The sequence below is a fragment of the Plecotus auritus genome, assembly GCF_963455305.1.
Source record: "Plecotus auritus genome assembly, chromosome: 6".
Classification (NCBI taxonomy): Eukaryota; Metazoa; Chordata; class Mammalia; order Chiroptera; family Vespertilionidae; genus Plecotus; species Plecotus auritus.
The window spans coordinates 149,663,063-149,690,869 of record NC_137773.1 but is presented as its reverse complement, the minus strand read 5'-3'; the positions used below and the strand labels follow the sequence as shown (position 1 = coordinate 149,690,869).

At 49.5% G+C, this 27,807-nt stretch overlaps 1 protein-coding gene across 2 annotated transcripts in view; it reads left to right on the top strand.

The window, feature by feature from the left end:
• The window catches only part of EPHB1 (EPH receptor B1), a 422,752-nt gene that overhangs the window by 139,306 nt on the left and 255,639 nt on the right, over positions 1–27,807 (top strand). For both annotated transcript variants that reach the window (XR_013960832.1, XM_080672572.1), the window contains exon 3: positions 16,305–16,986. Coding sequence is in view for 1 of the 2 variants with exons in the window: in XM_080672572.1 (XP_080528698.1) it covers positions 16,305–16,986 (682 nt within the window). In the remaining variant the exon portion in view is untranslated. The remainder of the gene's footprint in view (positions 1–16,304; positions 16,987–27,807) is intronic.

Genomic DNA, 27,807 nt, shown 5'->3' with positions numbered 1-27,807 from the left:
TCTTGAAGATGGGGAATCCACAAAGAGGAACACGCTTGGGTGGGAAGAGGTGGATTTCAGTATTGGACCTATTGAGTTTGAGGTGACTTTGGGGCACCCACAGAGAGGAGTGCCGTTGCATCTGACTCACCGGCAATGGGGTTAAAAGGCAGCCCCACAACAAAGGGAGGAGGACCTGTGACTGCACTCTCCCAGGGAGAGTGTATGGAGGGAAAACAGGTGACAGCTTGGCTGGATAGTCTGCATTGAAGTGTCACATAGAGCAAGAGGAGCCTGAAAGGGGGACTAAGAAGGTATGGCCCAGAGGCAGGAGAAAACCAAGAGGTGGGCCCTCATAGAAGCCAAGGGGAAAGAGTGTCAAAGAGGAAGAGGGGACAGAAGAAGAAAATGTTGTTGGCACTAGATGTCTCCACTGGGCTTGGTCCAGAAAGGGGCAAAGACCTCAGATTGTCCTCTGCAGCCAGGATCCCATACATGCATGCTTAGGATGGAAGAGGGTGGGCGTGCATTGTTCTGGTAGCCTGGGGATTCACAGGGAACTGAGTTTGCCTCATCCATAGTTCCGCCAAGGGGCCCCGCTGATGTTGCAATGAACCCTACCCACAGGGCAGAGCTTCCCAGGGAGAGAGAGGCCAAGGGCTTTTCCTTCTATGAGGCTCATTGGGTGTCGTCATTGCTGTACTTGAGAACTGCCAGATATGGGAAGGGGGGTTGGACTGCCCACCCACACATCGCCCACAAACTGTTTTCAGTTATATTGCTGCAAAGTGGATCATAACATTACCGGTGAGAAACAGAAAGGATTTATGCTCAAATGTAAAATGTTGCTTTATAGTCTAATTGCAGTTCTAATTTAAAGCCTTTTGGTTTAACCTGAATCAGAGGCCACTGGTGAGCAAAGGAGGCAAAGTAATGAATACATGTATAATATTAAATGCCAGGGAGGGGCTCAGCTCCCACCAAAAGGCACCCTGGGGACCCTTACTGGTGGCCCTGGTGACTCCTCCCTTGGGCTGGCTTCCGTTACTTCTCCCAAACCTTTGCGGTCAGCCCTGCTCCTGGTCCCCCCAGCAGAAGCCCTGGGATTAGCTCTGAGTGGACCTGGCTGGCTTGGCTGGAATCCCATCCCCTCAGGACCGGTCCCTGCAGCCAGGACAAACAAGGTGCTGGTCGCTCCTCTCAGGTCCTTTGCTGTGCGGAGCCTACCAGCACCCTGGGGGCTGAGGGGTGGGAAGGAGCAATTTCCCAGAAGGAATCAGGATATAGGTGTCAGAAAGATGAATAGATGGCAGGTAGGGAAAGTGAAAATCTAATTTTGTATCCCGGGCCCTAAGTGCTTTACAGGCACGCATGCATTCATCCTTACAACAGCCCCACTTTCCAGATGAGGAAACCAGAGGTTGAGAGTTGTGCTTTTCTGTCACTGACCACCAGAAAGCCCTGACTGATGCAAAAGGGTAGCTTCCAGGCACAGAGCAGCTGTTAAATTATCTGCGGTGACATGGCTGGAAAGTGCCAGCGCTGGCATTTAACCTCCTACAGGCTGCTCTCCTGTTGACAACCCAGCTGTCCCACATGTCCCAGTAAAACCCTGCTCTCCACGCTGCCTGCAGGGGGTGGCTCCATAAGGAGCTCCCAGGTTGAGTTGCTACGGGCTCCTTAACTTCAGACTCAGTATCTAAAAGGTTTATTCTCCTGGTACGAGACATGGCTGGTATCCTTTTCCTGAGCTGTTTCCCAGGAATTAGTACTGCTGTCTCAAGGAAGAAGCCCTGCCTCCCAGGGGGTGGGCCTCTGACCTCCCTGCCAGTCTTGCCTCCCTTCCCTCCCCTGCCCTCTTCAGGTAAACCATGGAGATAAGTCAGGGCTCCCCACCCTGGGCCTCCCGCCCACTCTTTATCTTGTTCTCTCACTTCCCAAAGGCCTGTAATTAGGAGACATTAGCAGGCTCAAAACAGCTTTCATACCTGAAACATCCTCTGTAATTGCACTCAGCAGTGCTCTCCCCTGACTATTAATGTCACTTTTATGAAGCAAGGAGGAACAAAACACCCCTAGGCACTTAAAACATTTTTTTTATATAATACTTGTCTTTTACGAATGGAAGTTTAAAATCACCTGCCTGATGGAGACAGTGACAGACAAACGCACGGATGCTCAGGATGAGAGCCGTGGAGGCGGGGCCCTGGGGAGATGGGAGGTGGTCCCTGAGATTGGAGCTCTGGGAAGACTGTGATGGCCTTGGGGTGGGTTGGATGAGGCTGGGTGGATCCCTACGGGTGGAGAGGTGGGCCAGGTGAGCAGCTAGGGTACCGTTCTGCCTGGCCTCACCATTTGTGCTTGCTGTCCCAGGGGGCTATTATATGAGAACTTTTTGTGGGCACCTGTGTGCCTTTAATAGAGAGGTGAATAGAATGTTACAGATGACCAGTGTCATTGAGTAGTGTGTTAATTGTTTTGTTGGTTGCAGAAATACATTGGATATGACTGTGTATATGTGTGGATGTGTCGGGGGAGGTATGGGTGGAAGGGAGAGAGACTGATGGAGGGAAAGCTGCTTCTTCAGCAGCTACGAATTTTGGGAGTTGTGGTAGTTCACCAGTCTTACTGTCTGGCAGATTGATTTTCTTGCTCTTGGAAATGGCTCTGACTCATCAGCAGAACAGGAGATCTTTCTGTCCATAGAGTCCGGGAGGGAACCCCAGGGGTTACCCAGCCTCCTTCCCCCTCTCCGAGGCAGGCTTAACCCTCATTTGCCTGGACAGACAGGTGCTTTTCCTCTTCTCTACAACTTTCCCCAGGAAGGCAGTTCCTGGACCACATCCCTTAGCACAACCCTGGAAACCTTTTTCCCACTGGGAGTGAGCCTGAGGACAGCTCTTCTCACACTGAAGCTGGGAGTGGCTGCCAGGACCCAGAAGAAAGCAGGGCTCCTGACCCAGGAACCAGGATGGATCCGAGGAGGGTCAGCAGGGCCTGTTGCCCTGACAGCCTGAACTCCTAGCTCCCTCACACTGGTTGCCTTGGTGAAGGAAAGAGGTGTATTAGTGGGGAAAACAAAGCATTAGAAGGAAGGTAAGGTGGAGTTAAGAGGCCTAGAGAGGAGGGACAGGAGGAAAACAGGTGAAGAAGAGGGCATCAAGGTGGGCAGAAGACATACTGGGCAGAAGACATATGGGGAGCCTGAGCCTGGGTCAGAGGGACAAGCCTGGCCTTGGATGATGCCTTTGGCCTTGCCTCCAGTTACAAAGTGTGGAAATAATTTGGCCTAACCCTCACTGCACTTTGGTAGTATAAAAGAGTAAGCCCAGGGTTTAGAATCTAATATCCTGGGTATGTTTCAATTTTCCTCTAAGTTCTTTTAACTTCTCTGAGCCCATTTTCTGCTTCTAGCACCAGGATAACATAGACCTTATTTTTAGAGTGGTTGGCAGGATTAAAGTATGTTTACCTTCTTCGAACACTTTAAAGCTCAGTCAGTACTGCTTGTCCTGCCTGGCTGGTTTTGCTCAGTGGTTGAGGGTCAACCTAGGAACCAAGAGGCCAAGGTTCAATTCCCAGTCAGGGCACATGCCTGGGCTGTGGGCTTGACCCCCAGTAGGGGGTGTGCAGGAGGCAGCCGATCAATGATGTTTCTCTCTCATTGATATTTCCATCTCTCCCTCTCCCTATAAAAGTCAATACAAACTTTTTTAAGAACAAAAACAACAAAAAAACCTGCTTGCCCTGACTAGGCCTCAGGGTTGCAATGATCCATGTTTGAAGGACTTCACTTGCATGGGATGAAGATGGGGACTGATTGAGGGGGGCCCTGAGATACAAAATCAGTATTCTAGTGATTCTTTTAGGTTGTGGCTCTTGCATGAATATCCTCAGAGGTGCACCCTGTGGCTAATAACAGTGTTGTTAATAATGGTGATAACTACGCTACTACTGGTTACCAATAATAAAGTGCTCACTGTGTACCAGGCACTGAATGTTACTTGCGTTAACCCCCTGAGTTCCCTTCAGGCCCCTTGCCAGCCAGGTGGTACTTCTCCCAGTTTACAGAGCAGACAATGAGAGTTGGGATGATGATCCAAAAATCACAGGACTGCTCAGGGGTTCCACTGAGACTGACCCCTGACCTGTCTGACCACAAAGCTCACTCTGTATCTCTGCCCCCGAAGAAGTGTCAGGAAGGCATGTCCCATATATCATCCAGAAACCAGAGGCTGGGGCAAGGAGAAGCACTTTTCTCAGTTTCTAGAAAGGGAGCGGGTAAGTTTGAAGCCAGGTGTCAGTGAGTAGTACGGGTGGTAAGTACCCCATGAATTGTGTTTTGAAGCAAGCTATACTGGGAGAGGCAGAGTGGGTGCTTTGTGATGTGTGGGATTTGGGGACAGAGAATAGCAGGTCCTCGAGGAGCCTTGAGGGGGAGGCCCCATTCCCAGAGCAGGTGAGGCCTGGCCAGGGATCCAGAGAAGGACACAGAGGGTACCTGGGGATGGCCAGCTCCAGGCCGCGATGGAGGAGCCTCTGGTCAGCTCCCGTCCCCAGGCCTTGGCAAATGCTGAGGAAGTGAAAACTCCTGGGAAAGAAGAGACGTGAAGTGGCCTCAACAAGCTGCTTTGTCCCATCCAATGGTCTCAGCGTCAGGTCTGCTCAACCAGCCTGTCCTCCATTTGAGATGCTCCTCTGTTGATAAATGGAGGGTTTTAGTTCTGGTAAAGTCTCATCTCCATGTGCACTGTCCCATTCACCACTCTTTCTGGTGGAGACAGTCACGTCCAACACATTTTCCCATGTCACAAAGGACATGAAAGAGGTTGGAGTCAAGATTGAAACTAATCTTGCTGATTGAGAACTCTGCCTTCAAACTAACATGGTAAGGGTCTGCATTTGCAATTAGGTGCAAGCAATGCATTGCGCAGCAAGGAGCCAAGGTTGAGCCAGGTGAGCAGTGCCTCAGGTAGTGGGGACTTTTGTGTGCTGGCCACTTATGGGGACTGACCAGAGAATGCAGGTGCAGGATGGTGGCCCCATTGTGTGCTCTGCTGGCTTGAGCGCATCTGCCAGGATGGGCTTATTCTGGGAGCTGGATTTTAAAAGGGAGATTGGAAAACCTGAAGTGTGCCCAGTGGGGGGTGACCAGTGATCATGTCATTCAAAGAATGTCTGTGGACCAGGGAACCTCAGCCCAGAGATAATCTGCAGCAAAGTCCAGGAGGCAAAGGGGTGAGATCAAAGTGCTCCCCAGGCTTCCCAGGACCAAGCGAGCTCCAGCAGCTGCAGTGCCAGGAAAAGGTCCCCTGACTGGGTCATACACAGTGGCCACATTGCCACAATTGGGGAGGAGGGTAGACAGGCTAGACTCGCAGGGGTGGGCAAACTTTTTGACTCGAGGGCCACAATGGGTTCTTAAACTGGACCGGAGGGCCAGAACAAAAGCATGGATGGAGTGTTTGTGTGAACTAATATAAATTCAAAGTAAAGGAGCGGAGGGGAGAGCAAGAGAACCGGATAAAACAGCCGTATCCGGCCCGCGGGCCGTAGTTTGCCCAAGGCTGGGCTAGAGGGATGTGTGTCTTCTTGTAGGCCAGATTTGATTGTTTTGCACCTTGATGGAGCATTCTCCCCAAGCCTGAGAATGGAATGGAGCCAAGAGCTCCTCTAGCAAGGCCAGCCTCTTTCTCCCCTCATGGCCAGTTCTTGTCTCCAGGACCTCTCCAGCTGCCACAGACAGCTTGGCCCACGTGCAGCCAAAATTTGCATTCATGGAACCAGGAGCCCATTTCCCCAGCCTCCAATGCAGCGTGGTGGCCCAGCTTCAGCCAGCCCCTGCTCTGCTTTCTGAGCAGAGATACCTCCAAGCTGAAGGGATGTGTCATCAGTCCCTCTCCCAGGGGTAGCTCTGCTCCTAGTCACTGGAGCCCAGGCCTGGGCAAAGCAGAATCAGGAGGTGGGGGCCTGGGGCCCGCAGCTCCCGCCCCTGCCTTGTACGACAAGGCCTTGTTGGGCAGCAGTGAGGACCACATTCAATCCACAGCTTAAGATAATCGCATGTGTGAGGCCCTGGGATAATGACAGCTGAATACCCTGCACTGTTGCCATAGTGACCAGCTAAGCACTGATTCCCTCCTTTTTTTTTTTTCTTTCTTATTTTCTGGGTCTCCTTGTTATAGGGCTAGCTGGTGGGGTGATGGGGGGGTGAATTTGGGAAATGGGAAAGAGGAGGAAAGGGGGAGGGGGAACCCAGAGGGGCAGCCCATTATATTCTCCTTAAATACCCCAGCTGGGGGTGTTTTAAATCTCAACAGAGACTGAGAGAAACAGTGTCTTAATCCCCAGCTCCCTGTGAATTATTTAAAGGGATCTTGTCAGAAGGATGAATTTGTCACTGTTGCAGTGTCAACAGCAGCAGCAGCTGTCATAAGGCTGAAGACCCCACTCCAGGCAGGGCCTGGCACAAACCGCTGCTTTCTGGTGGAAGTGACAGTGGCCTGGGGCTGTGGACAAGGAGCCCCTCCTGAGGCACAAGCCTGCAGTGTTTGCCTGGCGAGCTGGCAGAGACCTGGGTGTGAAATGTACCAGGATGTAGAGAGATGTGCACCATCTGGACTCCGGGCCTGGCTGGCCTCGCCCTCGATTATCAGGGCTCCCACAGCCCAGGGCCCTGGGATCTCTGAGCAGTGAGGGGTGCTCACCCTGGCCGGGAGTGGACAGAGCTGACCAGTGGGCAGAGCATATGCAGCATTTGATGGGTGGGGTCACAGGCCCCACCTGGGCCAGAACCAGCACTCGCACCTACACACACACACACACACACACACACACACACACACACACACTAGTACACATACATGCACATGTGCACACATTGCAAATGATGCACAGGTACAGACAACGAGGCAGACAGGAGCGAGTCACAGATCACACATCATGGAAGGAGAGCCGCCGAGGGAAAGTGACTGTGCTGAGAGACAGGCTAAGTAAGCATGTGCTTCTGGAAGGCCAATACCCATAATGATTGATTCACAGGGGTCTCTTACTCAGGTCTAGTACTTTCCATGTATTATCACATGTAACCCTCACAGTCACTCCTCAACATAATGTTAGAGGAGGAAACTGAGGCTCCATAGGTTGCAGGGGTCCTCAAACTACAGCCCGCAGGCCACATGTGGCCCGCCGAGGACATTTATCCAGCCCGCCGAGTGCCGCTGCCTGTCCTGCTTAGCAGCCGACTTGTCCTGGGCCTGCAGTGCGCATAGGAATTTGTTCATAGTTTTTTTTTTAAACTATAGTCTGGCCCTCCAACGGTCTGAGGGACAGTGAACTGGCCCCCTGTTTAAAAAGTTTGAGGACCCCTGGTTAAAGACTCGCCCTGGTCACATAGCTGGGTCAGGCTGACTCCAGAGTCTGTGACTGGGACTCCTGTGCTAAGCCAGGGGTCATTCTGACCTCCAGTGTTCAGGGCTAGGCCGGGTAACAGCAGTGCTTCTTAATCCCAGCCCTTTTATAACCTCTTTTCCAGCAATCCAGACATTCTACTTGGGGCCCTTTCTCCCATGCCCACCTCAATAAGGCATTTCTTGCATTTTCCCACCATCTAAGTTTCCAAAAGGATTTTGTGGAGGCTCTTGGAGACTGCACTGGGAAACAATGAATATGTGTTTTCTATATTCTGGTTATTTCCATATTCTCAGTGTGTTGCTCACCCCCCATCCTGGGGAGTGAGTGAGGAAATAGTTAGGGAATCATTGCTTTGTGCCTCTGCAGCAAGCATGTCAAACTCAAAGGCTCACACAGGCCAAATAAACGAGGCATGCGCCTGTGGGTCACGAGTTGGACATGCTTGCTTTGCAGTGTGGTTGCCCTTTCAAGGCTCTGGGCTTTCAAAAGCAGTGTCCTGGCCCAAGTCTGAGCCCAGCTTTTTGGCACACTACGGGCCATGGTCACGAATGGGGGGTGGGAGCATTCGTGTACTCCTAGCCCGGTACATCTGGGAGGTAAATTTAGCATATTAAGGGGTGAGCTAGTGCTCAGAGTCCTCAGGGGAGTTATTGAGTAAATGCTGCCTTGGTTGGTTGGTATACTAAATGGTAGATCCCTCTGGACTTGTAGGAATTTATGCCCACAGACCACATTTCACATTTTAATTAGCCCTCTAGCTTGTCTAATATCCCGGTTTTTTCAGGCTCAGGCAGATGTCTGCACGGGAGCCGCATCCTCAGAGCGGGCTGATCAGTCCAGCCCAAGCCACCTGCGGCAGGCTCATTGGAGTTGCGTGCTGCTTGGGCCTCAGTGGGTTTCTTGTTCCGAGAGGCAGCCATCTCCACCAGGGGACCTGAACCTGGTCTCTGGGTTTCCCCTGATTGGGCAATGCCAGGGAAATTCCTTTATGGTCCCACTGGGCAAGGACTGTTTGCGACATAGCAGGTTCCCTCACACAGCAGCTTCTGTCTAAATGCAGACTGCTGAAGGGAACCAAAGCCTGTGAGCTGTGTTCAGTTTTGTCTCCTTGTGGTCCGAGCTGGTGGCTGATGGTGGCCCACAGACTGCCTGATTGGGAGAAGAGAGTCCACCCTGAAGCCCGCCCAGAGGGAGCTGGCATTCCGAGAGGAGCTGGGAGAGGCTGCTGGCTCCCTCTGGGTCTGTAAGGAGACAGTGTGTGGCCCTTTCCTCAAGGTGTTCTGCTGACCAAAGGGCGGAGTTATTTATCTAAGATAAAGCAGGTGATTTCCACACCCTGGTGCGTCAGCCAGAGGTAGATCCCCAGGTTAACATAACAGTGATGATGCTGAGCGTAGAGGTGATAATTGGTACTTAGTGAGTGGTAGTTACCTGCAGGCACCACACTAGGTGAGTTTCTTTCCTGGTCCTCAGTCCCCGTGATACCCGGCAAGGTAAATAGTATTTTGTAGACAAATGAAGCTTGGCAAGATGTCGTGGTCACAGAGCTATAGACGGCAGAGGTGCAGGTCCATCTGCCCAGCAACTCTCTCGCCTCACCCCCTCCCACGTTCCCCTTGCTCTGTGCAGTTGGGCAGCCACGCTGGCCTCACAGTTTTCTTGGTAAGATGTCAGGCACACTCTTGCTCAGGAGAGTTTGTTCCTGTTGTTCTCTGAGCCGGGAATGGTCCTCCCTCTTGTACCTTCTTGGCTGGTAGTTCCTGCATGTCATGTAGATCTCTGCTCCAAAGAGACCTTCTCTGGTGACCCCACTTCTGGCTGTCACTCATTATCTCCTTACTTGCTCCTCATAGTATTCAACACCATCCCACTTTATTTTATTCGTTTGTTTGCTTGTTCATCCTCTGGTTCACTCTATTAGAATAGAAGGCCCATGGGGGCAGGGACATTGTCTCTTAATTACTACTGTGTCACCAACACCTAGAACACTGTTTGGGGATGTAAGTAGATACTTGATTCTTGATTTCAAAATGAATTAAATGAGCTGGGTTTGAAATAAAACATAATAGTGGGATGTTGTTGGGCTAATAGAAGCCAAAAAGACAACTTTAATGATTTCTGTCATCATCTTAAATAGCAATGTCTCTTCCTGGCCAGGCCTTGTAGAAAAAGGCTTATTCCTGGTGGTTATTATGATTCATCATCATGGTAGTTATTGGGTGTTCTGGGAGAGGGCAGGGTCAGCTGGGGAGGCTGTAGCCATCCAGGAAGGGGCCAGCTATCCCAAATCTTTCTAGACCCATGCTTGGAACTGCCTCTGCATAGAATGAAATCAGCCCACTTCTCTTAACTTCATGTTATTGTGGCTCTTCATTTTTGACCAAGAAATGCTATGTATTAGCTGGCTTATTCACGGACTCATTGGATTTAGCTCCAGGTGACCTTTGCCTGTTTCCAAAATTCAGATCCACCCTTGGAGGACAGAGAATGGGTGAGAGTCTCTGAAGGTTGTCCTAGAAGGCAGTGTTGATGGAGTTTATGGCAGTGATTTTGAATGGGAACAGCATGTTTTAGACACACATACACACACAATCAGCCAGACTGCAAATAGTCAATAGCATTGTCCAAATGTAAATGGCAATCTGGGTCACTCCTGAGCAACAGCCCTGCAAGCTATGACTTCCAACAAGCAAATCAAACAAGCCTAGGTCCAGAGGAACCTTGAGGTGTCTTTCTCAGACATCCAAGTGCTGGTCTGAAAGCCTGAGCAAGTGCTTTCCAATGGGTGTTATTGTTTTCCTTCTTATGCCTAGCTCAAGGGCAGGTGGCTGCAGCCTTGTGTGTGGATGAGATCATGCAGGATGAAAAGTGAGAGAAGACATGAGTGAGGGTAGTGCCCAGAGAAACCTGTGGATTTCACTGGTCCCAGACATTACAGAGTAAACATGCCATCGCTGTAATGCCAGTGTTGCAAAGCTAAATGTGTGGAATTACTTCGCTTGTTGAAATGAATAAATTAGTCAAAACATAATTCCCTGTCCTCAAGGAGCTCACAGCCTGGTATCACAATCCAGAGTCACACACAGAAAGCAATTAAGGAATAGTTCAGAACAGTGTTATTATCAAATGCTAAATTGTGTGGAATAAGTGCAGTTATGCTTAAGGCATTCCAAAAAATGGTTGCTGAATATAAGCTGGGAAGGCATCAGGGAGGAAATGAGACTGGCGCCCCTACAAGGAGGGAGCTGTGAAGAGAGCTTGGCTCAGCCACCTGTCGGCCGCCTGACTTTAGGCCAGTTATTGAATGTCTCTGGGCCTCAGTGTGCCCATTTGTCAACAAAAGTTCCTGGTCAACATGATCTATGGTGGCTTCTAGCCAGATCTGTTATTCTCTGGTTCTGAGTTGAGATGGAATGAGGGTGGAGTATAAGAAAAGTGTTGGGGCCAATGAGAACATCAGTGACAACATTAAGGGGCAGAAATGGACACGGTTTCAGTGTCCAGATGTGAGAGGATATAGCCCGTGTTTGAGCCCCTGCCATCTCCTGCTTGGTCTGTTGTCATTAATTTTTTACCAAACAGCAGGCCAGAGCGTGAGCCCAGGCAGAAAGTAATGCCAACACATGGCCATGGGAATGCGAGAGAGAGGCCAGGTAGGAGGAATATTGTTCTGAAAGAAATGGCAAATTGTGGTGATAAATCTGGGGTGTTGGATATGGAAGGCATTTTTGGCCTGATTCCTAACTGGCTCCAGGTTGGAAAATCAAGCGGTTTTTTGAGTGGGGTCCTGGGCCTGAGATTCTGATCCTGTCTTTGAACCACTCTCCTGATTCTCCCCAGACCCCCAGCATCAGTGACAGGGATGCTTCCTTGGCTACCTGTGCCTGCTCCAGATGCCACCTTTGCCCCAACTTAGGTATCAGGTGTTCATCTACAAACAAACTAGAAGGAGCCAATATTTGTCACTTGGGATACAGGGATTAAAGGGGTGAGAAGGGCATCCCTGGCTCAGCGGATGGGATGGGTAGGGGCATGAAGTTGCTGAGGGCAGGCTTTTGTGGAGGATGGAGGCCACCCCAGCATGTTGGGGTGTCAAGGTATAGGCTGGAAGAAACTCAGATAACAGATATATTGAGATATTACTTATGTGTTACAATATCTATGCATTTTAAGTGTACAATTCAACAGTTTTCAGTAAGTTCACCCTCCCTCCCTCCAAAAAAAAAAAAAAAAGATTCTTCATGCCCATTTTTAGTCACTCCCCCTTCCTACATCCAGTGCTAGGGAAAATTAGTACTTTTCCATCTACAGATTTGCCTTTTCTGCATATTTTATGTATATGGACTCATATAATACATGGTCTCTTGAGTCAGGCTTCTTTCACTTAACATAATGTTTTAGAGATATATCCATGGTTTTGCAAGTGTCAATAGTTCATTCTTTCATTTATTTCCAAATAGTATTCCATTATATGCCTGCATATATTTTGCTTATGCATTCACTAGTCAGTGGAAATTAACAAAGGGTGCCATAGTAGAGTCCAGTTGAGAGCACCAAAAAGGGGAGACTACCGCCTGGTTGGCATGCAGCATTATCAGTCTTACTCCACAAATCAAGACGCCCAAGAAATGTCCTGGGCCTTATTTGCTTTGAGTCAAATTATTTCAGACTTTGAGCTTCCCATCCCACTGGCTGGTGAGAACTTCAATCTCAATTCATGGCTCTTCTTTCCACCGTGACTATGCAAAGCTCCCAGAGGCCCCACTCAGAGCAAAGCTGCCATATTGTCCATAGCCCCGGACCCTCTGAGACTGGCCACCTCCAGGTGTCCTGGACATGGTTAAAGCTCTGGAGGTGGTGGCAGCCTTGAGTAGTAACTTTGTACTCCACGTTCTTACCAAGACTTGATCTTTCATCTTTTTAAGTTTTTGCCAATCTGATAAGCAAATCATGGTGTTTTGTTGTTTTAATGGGAGGAGATAATTACAGAAAAGAACACAGGAAGCAATATGTCAAATGTCGGAGAGTGGAGGCTGAGAAACTGCTACTGAATGGAGACCTTTGGGAGACCTTTGGGGCAATCAGTGGGTGTGTCAAGGGGATTGGGGCTAACACTGACCTTGGTTAAAAGAAACTGGATCCTGAATAGGCAATTGGGCATCTATGGGGTAGACCAAGAGTGATAAAATGTCTCTTTATTGAGAATCTGGGAAGTGGTGTGCCTGGGGACACAGAATAGCTCAAAGCCTGGTTGGGGAAGCAGGATGCAAGGAAGAATGTTAAGGGGACTCATAGCTCCTTGGATCTGGTTAACCCAGTCTCGCTCTGTTCCACCTTAAACTACCCCCTCAATTCCCACACACTCAGCTCAGTGAGAACCTGGAGATTCTGCCCCCAAATATCTTTCCAACCTCCACAGTCTGGTCCAACCCATCACCATCTCTTGCCTGGACCACTACAATGACATCCAGCTGCCCTGCTCATGCACTCAAGCTGCCCTCCTGCACAGTCTCTACTTTGCTTCAGAGAAATATTTTAAAATCTCAGCTCTAATCACCTGTATTTTTCCTCCCTGAAACTCATCCATGACTTCTAGTTACCCTCAAGGTGAAACTCAGAAGTTTTCTACCGGACACCTCCCCTTAGTCTTATTCCTGCCACCTGCAGATCTCTATGGCTCTTCTGTTAGGCAGTCTTCATTCTTCATTGGCACCTTTCCCCATCACAGAGCCTTTGCACATGCTGTTCCCAGGCCCAGCTGCTCGGCCCCTGTCTGCCCCTATAGAAACACACCTGGCTGACTTCTACCCATCCATTCCCTCTCTGCTCGGAGGGTCTTCCCTAACATTCCTTCATATATCAGGTACACTTCCTCTCCTGGCACCCTGTGATTTTCGCTCATAGCAGTTAGCACAATTGTAATTATTTAGTTATTTTAATAACCATTTATCTAATTTCTGTTTCCCTCACTAGATTATAAGCTTCATGTTGCTATATCCCCAGTGGCTAATGGAATGCCTGGCATAAAGTTGGCATTCAGTAAATATTTTTTCATTGATGAATGCATAAGGGATAAAGCAACGAAATTGATGCCAAGTATCATAAACAAATAACAATGTTTGTCCCTCCCTGCTGAGATGCCTTTCTACCCTCATCTCCCTTTACCAAATCTTCTCTTTTTTCAGTGTGCCTGATCCTAATTGCCTCTTGCTTGGAAAGCATTTTTACCTCCTCTAGCTCAATCTGATCGCTTATCTTTGCAACCCCCAGTAGCACCCGCGGGCAGGAGAAGAATGAAACAGGGAAAGAAATGAATGAGAGACTCTGTGATGGCATTTTTCCAAACAACAGGGAGTTACTCCCTTTCTCTCAATTTCTTTCTACTCCTTCCCTGTGAATATGCGGCTGTATTCCCCCTAATTTGCTTTGATCGCTCCCTTAGGAGTTGTCATGGAATCAATTAGATCGGTAGAATTTTATGACTCGAGGTCACCCAGTATGATTCCTCATTTTACAGATGAGAAAACTGAGGCCCAGAGAGGTTAATGTTTGAAACAATTACCTCTGTTGGGTCTTATAATACCAATCAGTGTCATTTTCTAAGATAAATGTTCTCAATATGCCCGCTCCACAAGAGTATAAATCCTCATTCTGTCTATTTAAAACCTACTGGTGGTGACACTCTCAGTGCTAAGGTGAGCCCAAAAGGTGGGCTTCCTGTCTTGCTCTCATACAGCAGAACTGCATTAGTCTTGGGTGGGTCAAGGATTCTGGCTGGGACCGGGCCCCCAGACTAAATGGGGGCCACAGGCTTCACCTGCGCATAGACAGAGTAGCCGCACGTTCCTGCTGAGACCTTATGTAGCACAACTGAAATATGGATCATGAGACCTGCTGTGTTTAAACAATTACAGAGCAGCAAAATAAACCTGCCCTTCCCTCAAAAGTCACGCGGAGTCAACTGGGAGAAAACGATTTCAAAACCGCCGTGAAAAGGGAGAGAGGTCTGAAAAATTTGAACAAAAACAACTGCCAGCTATTTCTTCTCCCTAATGTATTTGCTTTCTGGTTGCAGAAAACCAGGCAAGCAGAACATAAGTTTAGCAAACACATTTAAATAGAACATAACACACACAGTCTTAAAGAAGGAATAAACAGTAGTTCCTCGACATCTATAGTCAGTAAGAAATTAGGCAAAGTCCACATGAGGTTTTGTGGTGTGCAAGGGTCCCCGATGGAGCTCACCAAGGACTGCAGGGTCGGGAGGGAACAGGCCCTCTGAAGTGCTCGGAGGGGCAGGGGAGACAGGCCCTGGATAGAGTGCAGCTCAGATGCCTCAGTGGTAGGGGCCAGGCAGGAGGAGTGGCTGCAAGGTCACTTTACAGGCCGGCTGTTCCGGGCCAGCTCTCTATGCCTGGTCTTGGGGTAACTAACTGGTGCATGTTTGAAAGACAGCCTTGCCTCTGCCCTCCTGCTCCTACAGGCAGTTAATTCTGTGAAAAAAGCTACTGTAGTATATTTCCCACACACACATCACTGGCTTTTAGCTCTTTTAATGAAGAATACTAGCTTATATATTTCAACTCCACACTGTATATAATAAGGAATTAACACAATGTTTAAAGAAATAGACATGATTTGGTTTCTTTTATCACCACTGCCAAATAGTCAAGGATCTTATTCTTTTTTCTTTCACTTTAGGAAGTTGAATTTCTTCTACCTCTGATTTCCTTATTTAGCAAACACACTGAAGCTTCCTGGGAATACTCCCAATTCTTGAGATTGGGGTACTGGGTGACCCCAGCTGCTTCCTTTCCCTGCAGAAATAATGGCCCAGCAACTCTTCTTTGGCCCTTGGCCTTGAGTGATTCAGTTAATGAAGCCAGGACCTCATGGACCCTTCCTCCACCTTATTGCTTGTTACTGAAATAAGTTATTTGGAGAGTTTCTTTGACCATTCAAATAATTGCTTTCTATCCCTTCTCCTCCCACCGCTTCTTATGGTCATGTGATCATGGATGAATTATAAGATGTATTTTTGTCTGAAAACGGAGGATAATAGTATCTAGTTCTATTGGGAGCTATTGGGAGGATTGAGAGACATCACTTAATAAATGCATTGTTTTTCTTTTTCCAGTTTACAGGGTGCTAAAATGAGAGCTCTCTTTTCCAACACAAAGCCTGGTCGTGTCTTCCTTATAAAGAAGCTTTCCTTACTCCCTAAGTAACACATTCTGTTCCATCATATCTTTGCTTGAAATGTGCGCAAAATGAAGCTTAATTTCCTCCATTAAGGAAATTTTCTCTCTCAGCAGCCCCTACTCTTACCAGTTTTATAGTCGATCTAATTATTTCAAAGAGTTGAAGTTATAAAACAAAAGTTTATGAGAATCTAAATTTGCTGAGAAATTTGGAAAAGTTTCACATTCATATGCTTTTCAGAGATATAAAGAAGCTTCATCACAATAAATTAATTAGGTTCAGAAGTTAGGATTTCCAAGGTGGGGGTGTCATGAAGTTATACTCCTAATATACAGAGTGGCCATTGAGAGTAGAGGCTGTGGCTTGGAAGAATGGCCTGGCTATCATGTGGGGCTAAACCTGCAGATTGTCCCCATGGATGTGATAAGCCATAGTCACAGCATGAGAGTTGTGGGTTAGATGAAGGGAGGCTTTCTAAAGTAAAGTCTTTTCTGTTTGGGGATGGGCTGCATATTCTGAAGCCCACTTATAGGAGACCTTTAAAAGCAGGTTAGGGTTAGATGTGTTCATTTCTCATGTCAAACAGGTGGACTGGTGAGCTCCTTAGGCCCTCTTCCATTGCCAAGCTTCTCTTCTGACTGCCTTTCTGTGTCTTCTCACTTTCTATTTTCTGTTTTTACATGTGTGTGCCTGTGGACGGCTTGGTACAGTGGGAAGAAGTCAGTGGCTACGATGAAAACCTCAACACCATCCGTACCTACCAGGTGTGCAACGTGTTCGAGCCCAACCAGAACAACTGGCTGCTCACCACCTTCATCAACCGGCGGGGGGCCCATCGCATCTACACAGAAATGCGATTCACTGTGAGAGACTGCAGCAGCCTCCCCAATGTCCCAGGCTCCTGCAAAGAGACCTTCAACTTGTATTACTATGAAACTGACTCTGTCATTGCCACCAAGAAGTCCGCCTTCTGGTCTGAGGCCCCCTACCTCAAAGTAGACACCATTGCTGCAGATGAGAGCTTCTCCCAGGTGGACTTCGGGGGAAGGTTGATGAAAGTCAACACAGAAGTCAGGAGCTTTGGGCCTCTTACTCGAAATGGTTTTTACCTCGCTTTTCAGGATTATGGAGCCTGTATGTCTCTCCTTTCTGTCCGTGTCTTCTTTAAAAAGTGTCCCAGCATTGTGCAAAATTTTGCAGTGTTCCCGGAAACCATGACAGGGGCAGAGAGCACGTCTCTGGTGATTGCTCGGGGCATGTGCATCCCCAACGCCGAGGAAGTAGATGTACCCATCAAACTCTACTGCAACGGGGACGGGGAGTGGATGGTGCCCATCGGACGCTGTACCTGCAAGCCTGGCTATGAGGCTGAAAACAGCATGGCCTGCAAGGGTAAGGTCTGAGACCCCTTGAGACCTCTGCTTCCTGCCCACCTGGAGCAGGGACAAGTCTGCAAGGTTTCCCGCCTCGAGCTCTGGATTATACAGGAACAGAATAGCCCAATGGCTTTTATATTATAAAGTTCTGGGTAACCTTTATCTCCTATGCTAGGCCTGATAATTTTCTAATCATGTCCAACCAGATTGTCCATATTAATGATGGGGAAAAGATGGGAAGAATTCTTAATGATGGATAATATCTTAACCATCAGTTATAACTAGTTTGGGGACATTGACATTCTTCTCTCTCTCTCTCTCTCTCTCTCTCTCTCTCTCTCTCTCTCTCTCACACACACACACACACACACACACACACACACACACACACACACCCCGCTGCATGTCCAGCTGCAGTCTCTGAGGCATAGAGAATTTGGGATTTGGGTTGTCATGGGCAGTTCACTCAAGGGTAATTGAGAGGTGATTGAATTTGGAAAATATTTTAGTTTATTTCAGTCCAGCTCCCACAGCACTCAACTTGGTACTGAACCCATGTAACTCATTAACTCAAAGCCCTCTGGCTTGGTTGTCTTCCTCCAGGGGCTCAGTGCCAGGCCCTAGGGCAGGGATGGGCCTAGTTTTGGTGTGTCCTAGAAGGAGATGAAGCTATTGGAATGGGGGTGAGATGCTATCATGAGTTGAATTACCTTTGCTTCTGAATGTTACAGAGTGATGCAAACTTTGCAGTTTGTGGGGGTCATGGTACTGTGTGCTCACATAGGCTCTGCTCAGTCCGAAGGAGTACATATCCAATAGGTGGCAATCAGTGTGCTGAGCTGAATCTCGACTCACTCTTCTCTGGGAATAAACAGAAGAGAGCAAGCATGCCAGACTCAGAGGCTAACACGGGCCAAATAAACGAGGCATGTGGCCCACGGGCTGCGAGTTTGACATGCTTGGTCTAGAGCAGCGGTTGCCAACTGGTGGTCCGCAGACCATTGGTGGTCCGTGAGGTCCGAAAGGTTGGTGACTGCTGGTCAAGAGTGCACAGCCTAACTGCATGGAAGCTGAACTTGGGGGAGAGAGTTGGGGAAGAGAAAACTGCTTTCCTTTATTAAGTTTCCTTTGTGGCCTTCAAAGTTTCAGACTCTTTCAAGAGCAAGGCCTCCGACATGGACCTTAGAAATGACCACCTTGACCCTAACCCATCACTCAGTGGCCTTAGTCCTTTGGGGCATCTTGGAGGAAGGGGTCTGTAGTAGCTCCTCTTTCTTTAACATGAGCCTCTTGCCAGTTGTCTTCCCTGTCATCCTCCCTATCCCATCTGAGCACCCGGCCATCCCTTGTGTTTCTACCTCACTCACCTTGCTCCCCAAGCACCTGCAGGCGAAGTGCCAGGCACACAGGATTGCTAATGCCCATCAGCTCTGCGATCCTTTGGACTCAGCTAATTGGCTGGGCCAGGGCCCTCACACAGCCTTTCTGAGGCCTGCTGAGAGAGGAGAGCTGCGCCTTTGTGTCTTTATTGGATTTCTTGGTTATGGTACCCATGATGGATGGTGTGGAAGCAGAGGGGAGAGAATGCCAGATCAAGCGATGAATCAATGCAGACAGTTTTAAAACCAGCCTGGCCTGGTCCCACAGCGCTCCTCTTTGTCCCATTGGTTGGAGGAGGGGCAGGAGGTGCCCTCTTTGGCATTTGTCAGGATCTGAGTAGGGACCCAGGCACCAGGCTGAATTCTTAAAGGGGCAGGTGCAGCAGCTGCCAGATGCAGCAGCTTGCAACAGTGTGGGTGATGTCTCCAGGCTTCAAAGGGCTGCCACGCCACACTTGCTGGCTCGGCCCTCTTGTTTTTCTGATTATTTCCTGAGCAAAACGGCAGGAACATGAGCAAGCATTGATTGGTTCTGATTTAATTGGGACTCTGGGAACAGGCTCATTTCTTTGGGCTAATTGGAACTTCTCTCTTTTGGGGAGTTCTTCTGTCCATGCTGCTTGTCAGTAGTTGTCCTGGGAAGGCCTGGGGAGACAAATATTTAAATCCAAGTGGTTTCTTTCCATTCTCCCTCCCACCTTCAAACCACTCTGGACTTTTGGGGGACATTCCTAATCTAAAGCTATTGTGAACCTGGCTTGACTTTACAAGCTGCTCCTCACAAACTCATTGGAGTGTGGAGGAAATCGGGAGCCCAGGGCACCATCCCATTGCCATTTCAGTGGCATTTCCAAGAGTGGAGAGTGGAATCAGGCAGCATCATGGGTCCTGCTGCCCAGCAGCCTGGCTGAGCTCAGTGACCTAGACCAGCAGAGAAACCCCCTTTTATCCTGTCTCTACCACTGTAAGCTGCATCTTTGCCCTTGGCTTCGCTGGTAACCTTGATGGTTGAACCAGGCCCCGCTTCCCAGGGCTGAGAGCAGGTGCGGAGACAGTGGGCACAGATGGTTATCTTGGGGAGCTCTGCAACCTTTGGTTTGAGATGGGCAGTGCATGTGGATGGATTTGCGACTGGGGCCATGGTGTGACTTCAAGGGATGTTCAAGCTGTCAGGTAGGCACCGTGGCCATTCACAGCACTCTTGGGGCACTACAGGCAATGCTCATGAGCATGGAGCATAGTGGATGCCAGGGAACTGTGAGTGAGAAACAGGGAGCCTCCATCAGCTGTCCTGGAGAAAAAGGCAAGTTACTCTCTCCCAACACAGACCTGAGAATTGATGCCCTGGAGCCAGACTGGCAAAGCCTGGGTGATTCTGTGATTCACAGAAGTGGATCTGATACATTATCTTTTCTGGATATTTGAGTGTGAGCCTTTGTATGTGTTGGTAGAAATATACAGGTTGGTAGAAAGAATATTCTTTATATTATTGTTCTGGCACGACAGACTTTCATGATGGCAGGGACCCTCTTCTCCTGACTTTCACTTTGCATCTGCTGAACCCCCTCTTGTCAGAGTCATGGTGACCAGTCGCTTGGTTGTGCAAAAGCACCTGGAGACCAATTAGGCAGCCCAGCCAGGGAAGAGTGGTCCTGGCCCAGAGCTGTTTCTGCTGTGAGGCAGGAGGAAGGGAAGGAGATGGGGGCAAGCAGAGGAAGCTGTGGGGAGAGGGATGTGGGGCAAGTGGCTCACACATGTTCCTGAGGGCTCCATGGCTTTGTTGGCCCCTAAGGCCTGTTCCAGACTCACCTTTTCTGCACACACAGGTTGGACCCATCAGGCAGTGAATCCCAGCAGCCAGCTGACCTCACCAGTGACTCTGACCCCATCACACATTTGTCTCTATTAAATTGTTCATTATTAGGAAAATGGCCATCTGTCCCCAGTTCAAGTTTCATGCTCATGGCACAGTGGATTAATGAGAAATCCTGGCTTTGTTCTTACCCACCCCCCCCCACCTTCCCCGCTCAGGTTGATGGCTAAGTTGATTCTTTGTGTGGGTCCCTATAGCCTAATTGTCTCTGGGCCAGGGAGGCCAAGATATGGTGTTCTGCAAGCCATCTCTGTGCTGTGGAGCCTAAACTATCGCGAGCTGATGTGGTCTCTGGGACACTGGAGGGGCTGAGATTGACAGTTGCTAGGGGGAACCTGGCACAGGCAGGCCCCTTACCTGTCTGTCAGAAACTTAAGGGCTATAGCATCCCATATGTGTACCCAAGGAAAGGTCCCAGGTTCTGAGACAGTCTCTGGCAGCCAGGTCCTAGCTGGAGCAGTGTACCCATGGGATTTGGATCTTCTTCTGCCCCTGAGTGCTCCCTGAGGACATGGCTTGCCCTCCCAGTCACGGAGGGTCTTCTGGAGCTTCCAGAAGGAACTGCCTCATTAGCCTTCATCTCTAGCCACTGTTAGGAGTCAGAAGATGACAATGCTATACATAACCATCCTCCCTTGCCCCTGCCGCTGAGGGTGTCCACTGCAGAGGGCTCGCCCTGACCCATGGTGTCTAGGCCTTCATTCCTGGAGCTGTCACTTGCAGGGTGGGTGCAGGTAGACGAAAAGGGGAAGGGAGTGTGTCCAGGTGGAAGAGGCCTAACCTAGAGAGGAGCTGGTTTTAGTCCCGGCCCTGCTGTGAAATTCTGGTGGTTTTTAGTTAAGTCCTTTACTGTGGACAGTCCTATCTTTTCTGCCCACTTCTCAGGGTGTGGGAAAACCAAGTAGGATAATGGAGATGAGACGGCTCTGTAAGCCAGGCAATGCCAGGTGTCATTGCCCTTAAGCTCTCCAGCACACCATCGGACTCTGGTTACCAAAGGAATAAGATTCTGGAATGAAGTTGGCATGTGGTATTCCTACCCAGGGACACAGGTCACAGGAGCCCTGGATGTCAATCATTACCTACCTCCACCTGCTCAGGTCCAACTCCATGACTGTCGAGAGGTGGCCAGTGAAGTCAGCACATAGGTGTGATCCACTGTCTCTCACCAGGTCAGTGGGTCAGTGAACATGCGTTTGAAAGGTGTGGCTCATGAGACCTGGCTTTGAGGCAGGTGGTCTAGGCAGGTGGTCTTTGTGAGCTGGAGGTCTGAGTAGCAGAAGAAGACTCCTCAAACATAAGAGAGAACATGGTCTTCTGAAGCAGTGATTCTTGATCCCAGAGTGGACTCAAGAACTCACAGGAAAGATTTTATAAACTGACATCTCAGATGCCCCCCTCTGAGACTCTGTTGGGTGGGTCTGGTGGGGGCCCAGGCTGATAACCCCGAGTGCTAGGTCCAGACTAGGACCATCTATGTAGCTGGAGTTGAGAAGAAGGGGGTCCCAAAGGAGATCACTGTAGGTGTCCTTGGGCTTGTGGGATGTGTAGAAAGGGTGGACCTGAGCTCCTGAGGGAACATAGAAGGGGTCTGGGAGCAGGGACTGCAGGGCAGGCTGGAGGCTGGATGGACTGATCATGGGGCCTGCAGGCCGACAGGGAGAAGATGCTCAGAGCATCCCCGCACCTCGAGTAAAGAGTGGGGGTCATGGGAGGGCCGTGGGACCCTGATGAGATCAGATGTTGTCAACGTGGCACCTCAGCTGCTACAAGGCCTAAGAAGGGCTCAGGGCAGAGCAGGCAGGGACAGGAAGCTGCGAATGGACTCAGAAAAGAGCAACCTTCCCTGCAGCTGGCCAGCACCTGCTGTTCACTCAGGACTGTCCTCAGAACAGCAGGGGGGGAACCACTGTGCTCAAGGGCACATCAAACTTGCAGGATTCCCATGCCCTGCTCAGGGCCTGCCAAGCAGAGTTGGGGCTGAGGGTCCAGGTTCTATACCCAGGAGTCCACATGGACTTCCTAGGGGTTCTCAGGTTAGTTAGGACCAACCCAACTCTGGATGTTGGCAGGCCTTGACAACTCCTAAAGCAGAACAGCAGTTCCTGCTTCGCCTGTCTCCCTGTGTGTGTGTCTCCCACTCATCATGTATCTGTCACAGCCCCGAGCTGGGCCTGAGTGCTCTGGGTCACTGCCTCCATGGAGCTCCTCAGGCCGGACCCTCCCTGCCTTCTCCTCAGAGGTCTCTTCTCCTTCTGCAGCTTCTTCTCCTCTCTCCTCTCCTCTCCTCTCCTCTCCTCTCCTCTCCTCTCCTCTCCTCTCCTCTCCTCTCCTCCCCTCCCCTCCCCTCCCCTCCCCTCCCCTCCCCTCCCCTCCCCTCCCCTCCCCTCCCCTCCCCTCCCCTCCCCTCCCCTCCCCTCCTCTCCCCTCCCCTCCCCAAAGGGGACTTTTTTTCCTGATAATTTTCCACCTTAATGTAAATTCTTTCATGCCTGGAAACCCAAGGGACATTTTGCACCTTCCAACAGTTTCGGTGCCTTTGTCAACTTGAGCAGCTGAGATGAGGCAATTTATAAGCCTGGGGGAGTTGAGACAAAAATCTGCAGGATTCGAAGGTAAAGAAAAATGTGTCTAATTTAGCTCCTCTTGGAAAAAGAAGTTTCTAGGGTCTATTTCGCTCTCCCTTAGGGTTGCTGGTCCCAGCTCTGGTTCTTCACCTACCTCCTCATCCTAGATGCTGAAAGAGAAGGTGGGACCCTGAGGGAGTGGGGAGCGTGTGTGTGTGTGTGTGTGTGTGTGTGTGTGTGTGTGTGTGTGGTGCCACTGTGCTGGCAGTACATTCAAGAGTACTGAGGAATGCTTTCTGCTTTCTCTGGTCCTTCTGCAGTTGGCTGGTGAGTGAGAGGAAGGCCACAGCCCAGGCAGCCTCCTCTTAAGCCCCTGGGAGATCAGTTCTGCTCAGGGCCCAGGGCCCTGGGAGGCCAAGGTCATTAACACCAGAGCCCTGTAAGATGAGCTTCATAATAGGATTTCCCAACAGGGTACTTCATTTACAAATCCCTGGGGCCTCCTCTACTCCCCACGGTGGCCCTGCCCAGCTCTCTCCAGAGAGGAATCTGATGTAATTGGCTGGATGTAATGGGCTGTGACATGGTAGGAGCAACAGCAAACAGAGCTGGAAGGATGGCCCTCTGCCACACCGACTCCTGCATACTGGGCATGGGGACTCAGTCCCGGGCTCTGGTGGTGGCAGAGGATGGAAAGGGGGCAAGGAAAGGGGAAACTCGACACTGCCCCTTCTGCTTTTGAAGACAGGAGTAGAAGCACCCAAATGCCATTGGTGTTGACTAAACAATCATGATTCACCCCGGCCATTGCTAGATATACTGAGAATAACTTGACAATCTTCTGTGCATGATACCTGTCCTGGGTGGGCGCCCATGACTTAATAAATATGTGTTATCAAAGATGTCAATGAAGGCACCATCTGGTCATTACTGAGATGGTGTGGGTAGTAAAAACACCACAGGCTGGCCATGTAGGTAGGGCCCTGGTGCCACCACTTACTGCACCCTCATTGCCCATGAAGAGCTATATAGTCTGAAACTGTCCAAGCTCTGGGATAGGAGTGTGTGGGATGCTGAGAGACCATCTATTCTGACTGCTTCATTGTCCATAGAGTGAAGGTAGCCAGAAAGCATTTTTGGGCAGCAGTCTAGGGAGCCCCAGCTAGTTGACATCACAGCTGTGATTAGAACCCAGGTCTGGGGAAGCCACCATCTGCCTCTGCTTCTGGGATTGTATGTTGTTGAAATTAACTGTCCTTAGAGGCAAATATGTATTTTCAGAAACATCAAACTTCTCCCAGCTGTTCTCATGAATTCTCTCTGTGTCTATGCTGTCCCTTATTTTCCTTGGAGTCCAGGTACTCACTGGAGTCATGTTTTGTGGTTGTAGGTTTCCATACTATATAACACAGAGCTTGTGTCAACTATTACCATCTTCCTGTGAACCCCTCCAGGAGAAGTACTCTCTCCAGATGCTCTGACATGCTGACCTGCCTGTGAGCCATCCAGAGGGTACACGGTGTCTCGGTGGGTGACCCAAGCTCCCTGAGAAGGATGAGGTCTAAGGCTATGTGTTTACAGAAAAGGACAGAGGGAAGGTGGCCAGGCTGCGGGTTGGAGGCCTGGCTGTGGCTCTCTAATCCGCATTGAGGACCAGCAAGGGCCCCTAGGGCTGAATCCCAGCTCAGGCAGCGCTGTGGTCAGACTTGCCCCCTTTGCTTTCTTGTCCCTGTCTCTGGAGCTGGGCAGTTTCCTTCCTCGGAACTTGAGCACCAACATCTATATGTACAGACTTTCTCTCCTGGAGGGGGAACTACCACTTTTGAGTTTGAAGCATGGAGATGAAAAGTCATATTGAATCGGAGCCTGACTGGAGTGGGTTCTTTAGTTCTGGGCCCCAGGGAACTCTGAGGGTACGAGTTCTGCTTCCACTGCTTGTGGCCATGGACAAGCTGGGCTGACAGTGCCCAGCACTCCTGGACTTCAGTTCTCCCTCAAGGCAGTGGGGCAAAGAAGACCTAAAAGGGTCCACCCATCTGCAGGTAGAGAAGGAAAGCATCCCAAACTTAGGCAAATCGCCAGGAATAAGCCTTTTTTTGCCAACAGGGCTCGGACAGGGACATTGGTAGAGGGGCAGTGTTGGCTTTTCCCTAGGGGAGGGGCCTCTGCCTGTAGATGTCCTGTCTACACTCTCCCTGCTGCCTGAGCTAAGAGCTTGAGTACCAGTTACCTGGGAAGGCAGCTGAGCCCTTCACTTTTGTTTGAGGGCCAATTAATAAAGCAAAGCAGGCAGATCCTGGGAAGATGCAGCTTACTACAGAGAAGTATGCCTGGGTCTGCTCTAGGAGCTATCCCATATGGCAGAGAGCATCCCGCCTTCCTGTGTGCCTACCCAGCCTGCTGCAGGATGAGTCTGCACGTTTACAGGTATGCGGGACTCATCCTCCAGTGTGCGTATGCGTGTGTGTGTGTGTGTGTGTGTGAATGTGCGCGCGCTCTGGTGGACAGGAAGATCAGGAGGAAATCAGCTCAGCCACCTCAGGCCCTGGAGAGGCTGGTGAGAAGAAGAGGGCACTGTGGGGAGCCTCAAGAGGCATCTTGGAATCACAGGACAGAAATGCAGGGGCAGGGAGGGCTCAGCCTAGCCCTCCTGAGGGTTTCCATTGAGGGTAGGACCCAGTTTAGAAGAAGGGCTGGAAAAGGACATGGGCACTTTGGTTTCTGGCTTGTTCTTGGCCTTTGTCTGAAATAGCCCCCCGACCCTATGGGCACACATTTCTAGTAGGGGCTGGAGTTCCCTGGTCTCTGGGTGTGACCCTTGGGGGCCTACTCTGGTCATGTCCCTGCAGGCCTGCACAGTTCTGGCTCCAATTCTCCAGGCAGGTTGGGTTCCACTCAGGAGTTCCTGTGCAGTGAGTGGTCCTTGTGCTCACTCTTCAGGTACTTCCTGGGCACCTACTACTGCCAAGCCTTTTATACTATGGACTCAGATTGAACACTCTGACTTCTAAGAATTTGCTACATTCTTAGCTCTTAGAAAGTGCTTGCAATGTCCAGAGGGCAAGGGGACCACACGGGTCTCTATGGACCTGGGGAACCGATGGAGGATGGCTTCTCCCAGCTAGATGAGACTTCTGAGGACAGGGAGTCCAGCCCACTGAATGGCACTTCCTTTGCTTTCCCCCAGCTTTTAGAGACCTCGGGTGATGGGACAGTCAGACTTCCCGAGGCAGCCTAGTTCATATCTGAACCCTACTTCCTGGTATTGAAATGAATCAGGAACCCTCTGCTCTAGTCCCTTAGGTGGAACTTTTGTGCACATCTCTCTCATCCCAAGTTACCTTTTGTTGTTATTATTTTAAAAATATTTTGGGTCCTGCTGGTGTGGCTCAGTGTTTGAGCGTCGACCTATGAACCAGGAAGTCTTGGTTTGATTCCCAGTCAGAGCATATGCCTGGGTTGCGGGCTCAATCCCCAGTGTGGGGCAAGCAGGAAGCAACTGATCAATTATTCTCTCTCATCATTGATGTTTCTATCTCTCTCTCTCTCTCCCTTCCTCTCTGAAATCAATACAAATATATTTTGAAACATATTTTGAATAGTTAATACATAAGAAAAGTAAATTTCCCTTCCACTCTGGTCCTCATCAGGGTCCCACACGGTTACAGTTTTTGACAGGCTCTTGCAGAGAGGGTGCATGTATTTGCACACCCAAAATATAGACATACCTTTCTCCCACCTGCACTGGGGCAGAATGCACAGGGTTTTCACCTAGTTCCCCCAACCCCTTTCTCATTCAGCAATGAAGGTTTACAGTAATTGGGTTTTATTACATAGAAATCTGATTCATTCTTTCCAGTGATTGTTAGTATTCCATTGGATAGATGCACTTTTATTTAATTGGTCCTTCATTTATATACATTTAGGTTGTTTCCTGTTTCTTTATTTCTAAACAATGTTTCAACAAACATCTGTGTGCATTCATCTTTGCACTTAAGAGTGAGCATATGTGTGAGAAAAATTTATTAATTTATTCAATGAATATGTATTGAGGACTTTCTATGTGCCAAGCGCTTTTCTAACAGATAAGGATGAATAAATTTTTAGAAGTAAAAGTGCTGAATCAGAGTATATAAATATTTAATTTTGATGGATATTCCCAAATGGTCCTCCGACAAAGGCATTTTCTACCAATTTTTGCTCCCACCAACAATGTAAGAGTTCCTATTCCCTGTCCCTTTGCCAAGATAATAAAATATTAATCATTTTTATCTTTGCAAATCTGATAGATGAAAACCAGCATTCCATTGCGGTTTCAATTTGCCTTTGTCTTACTATGAGGGCCACTGAAACATGGCAGAGTTCCATGCGTTGCCCTGCTCAGGAGTTGAGACACAAGCTTTCCTATAAAACACGTCATTAAGTCAGATAATTTGCATGTTGCAGGAAGTTTGGCATTTTCTCAGTCCTTGATGTAGTCCACTCTTCACTTGCTTCTCTCCCCATTCCCTCCTGCCCTGCATCCTACCATTTTTATGTTCTTTATCCATCTGTTTCACAGGGCATTTTTGGTATACGCCATGCACCTATTTTGGCATTTTTCAGAGTGTGGTAGGTGAAGGGTCCACAGGTAGGAGAGGACAAGAGCAGGTACTGGTGCTGAAAGGCCATGCCATTCTTGTGGTCCATCAGGAAAGCTGGCCCAGCCTAGTTTGGTGGGAAACACACCTGGCTTCCCCATCCTTCCTTTCCTGCCCCGGGGCCTATTTTGGGCTCCCTGCTCTGCCCCTCATATTTCTCAGCTCTTTGGCTCAGTCCCACATCTCTCCCTTTAACTCTCCCAGCTTACCTCTGGGGCCTGAGGCCTCAACTCACCCTGGTGACTCCCCCTCAGCCACCCATTCCTGTCACCAGCCATAGCCCTCCCTCCCTCCAGCCTCCTCTTCATTTCTTCTGCACCAACATACTCTTACCAGACCTGCCATCCCTTCCCCAGCCTCCCTGAATCAGTGTCAGCC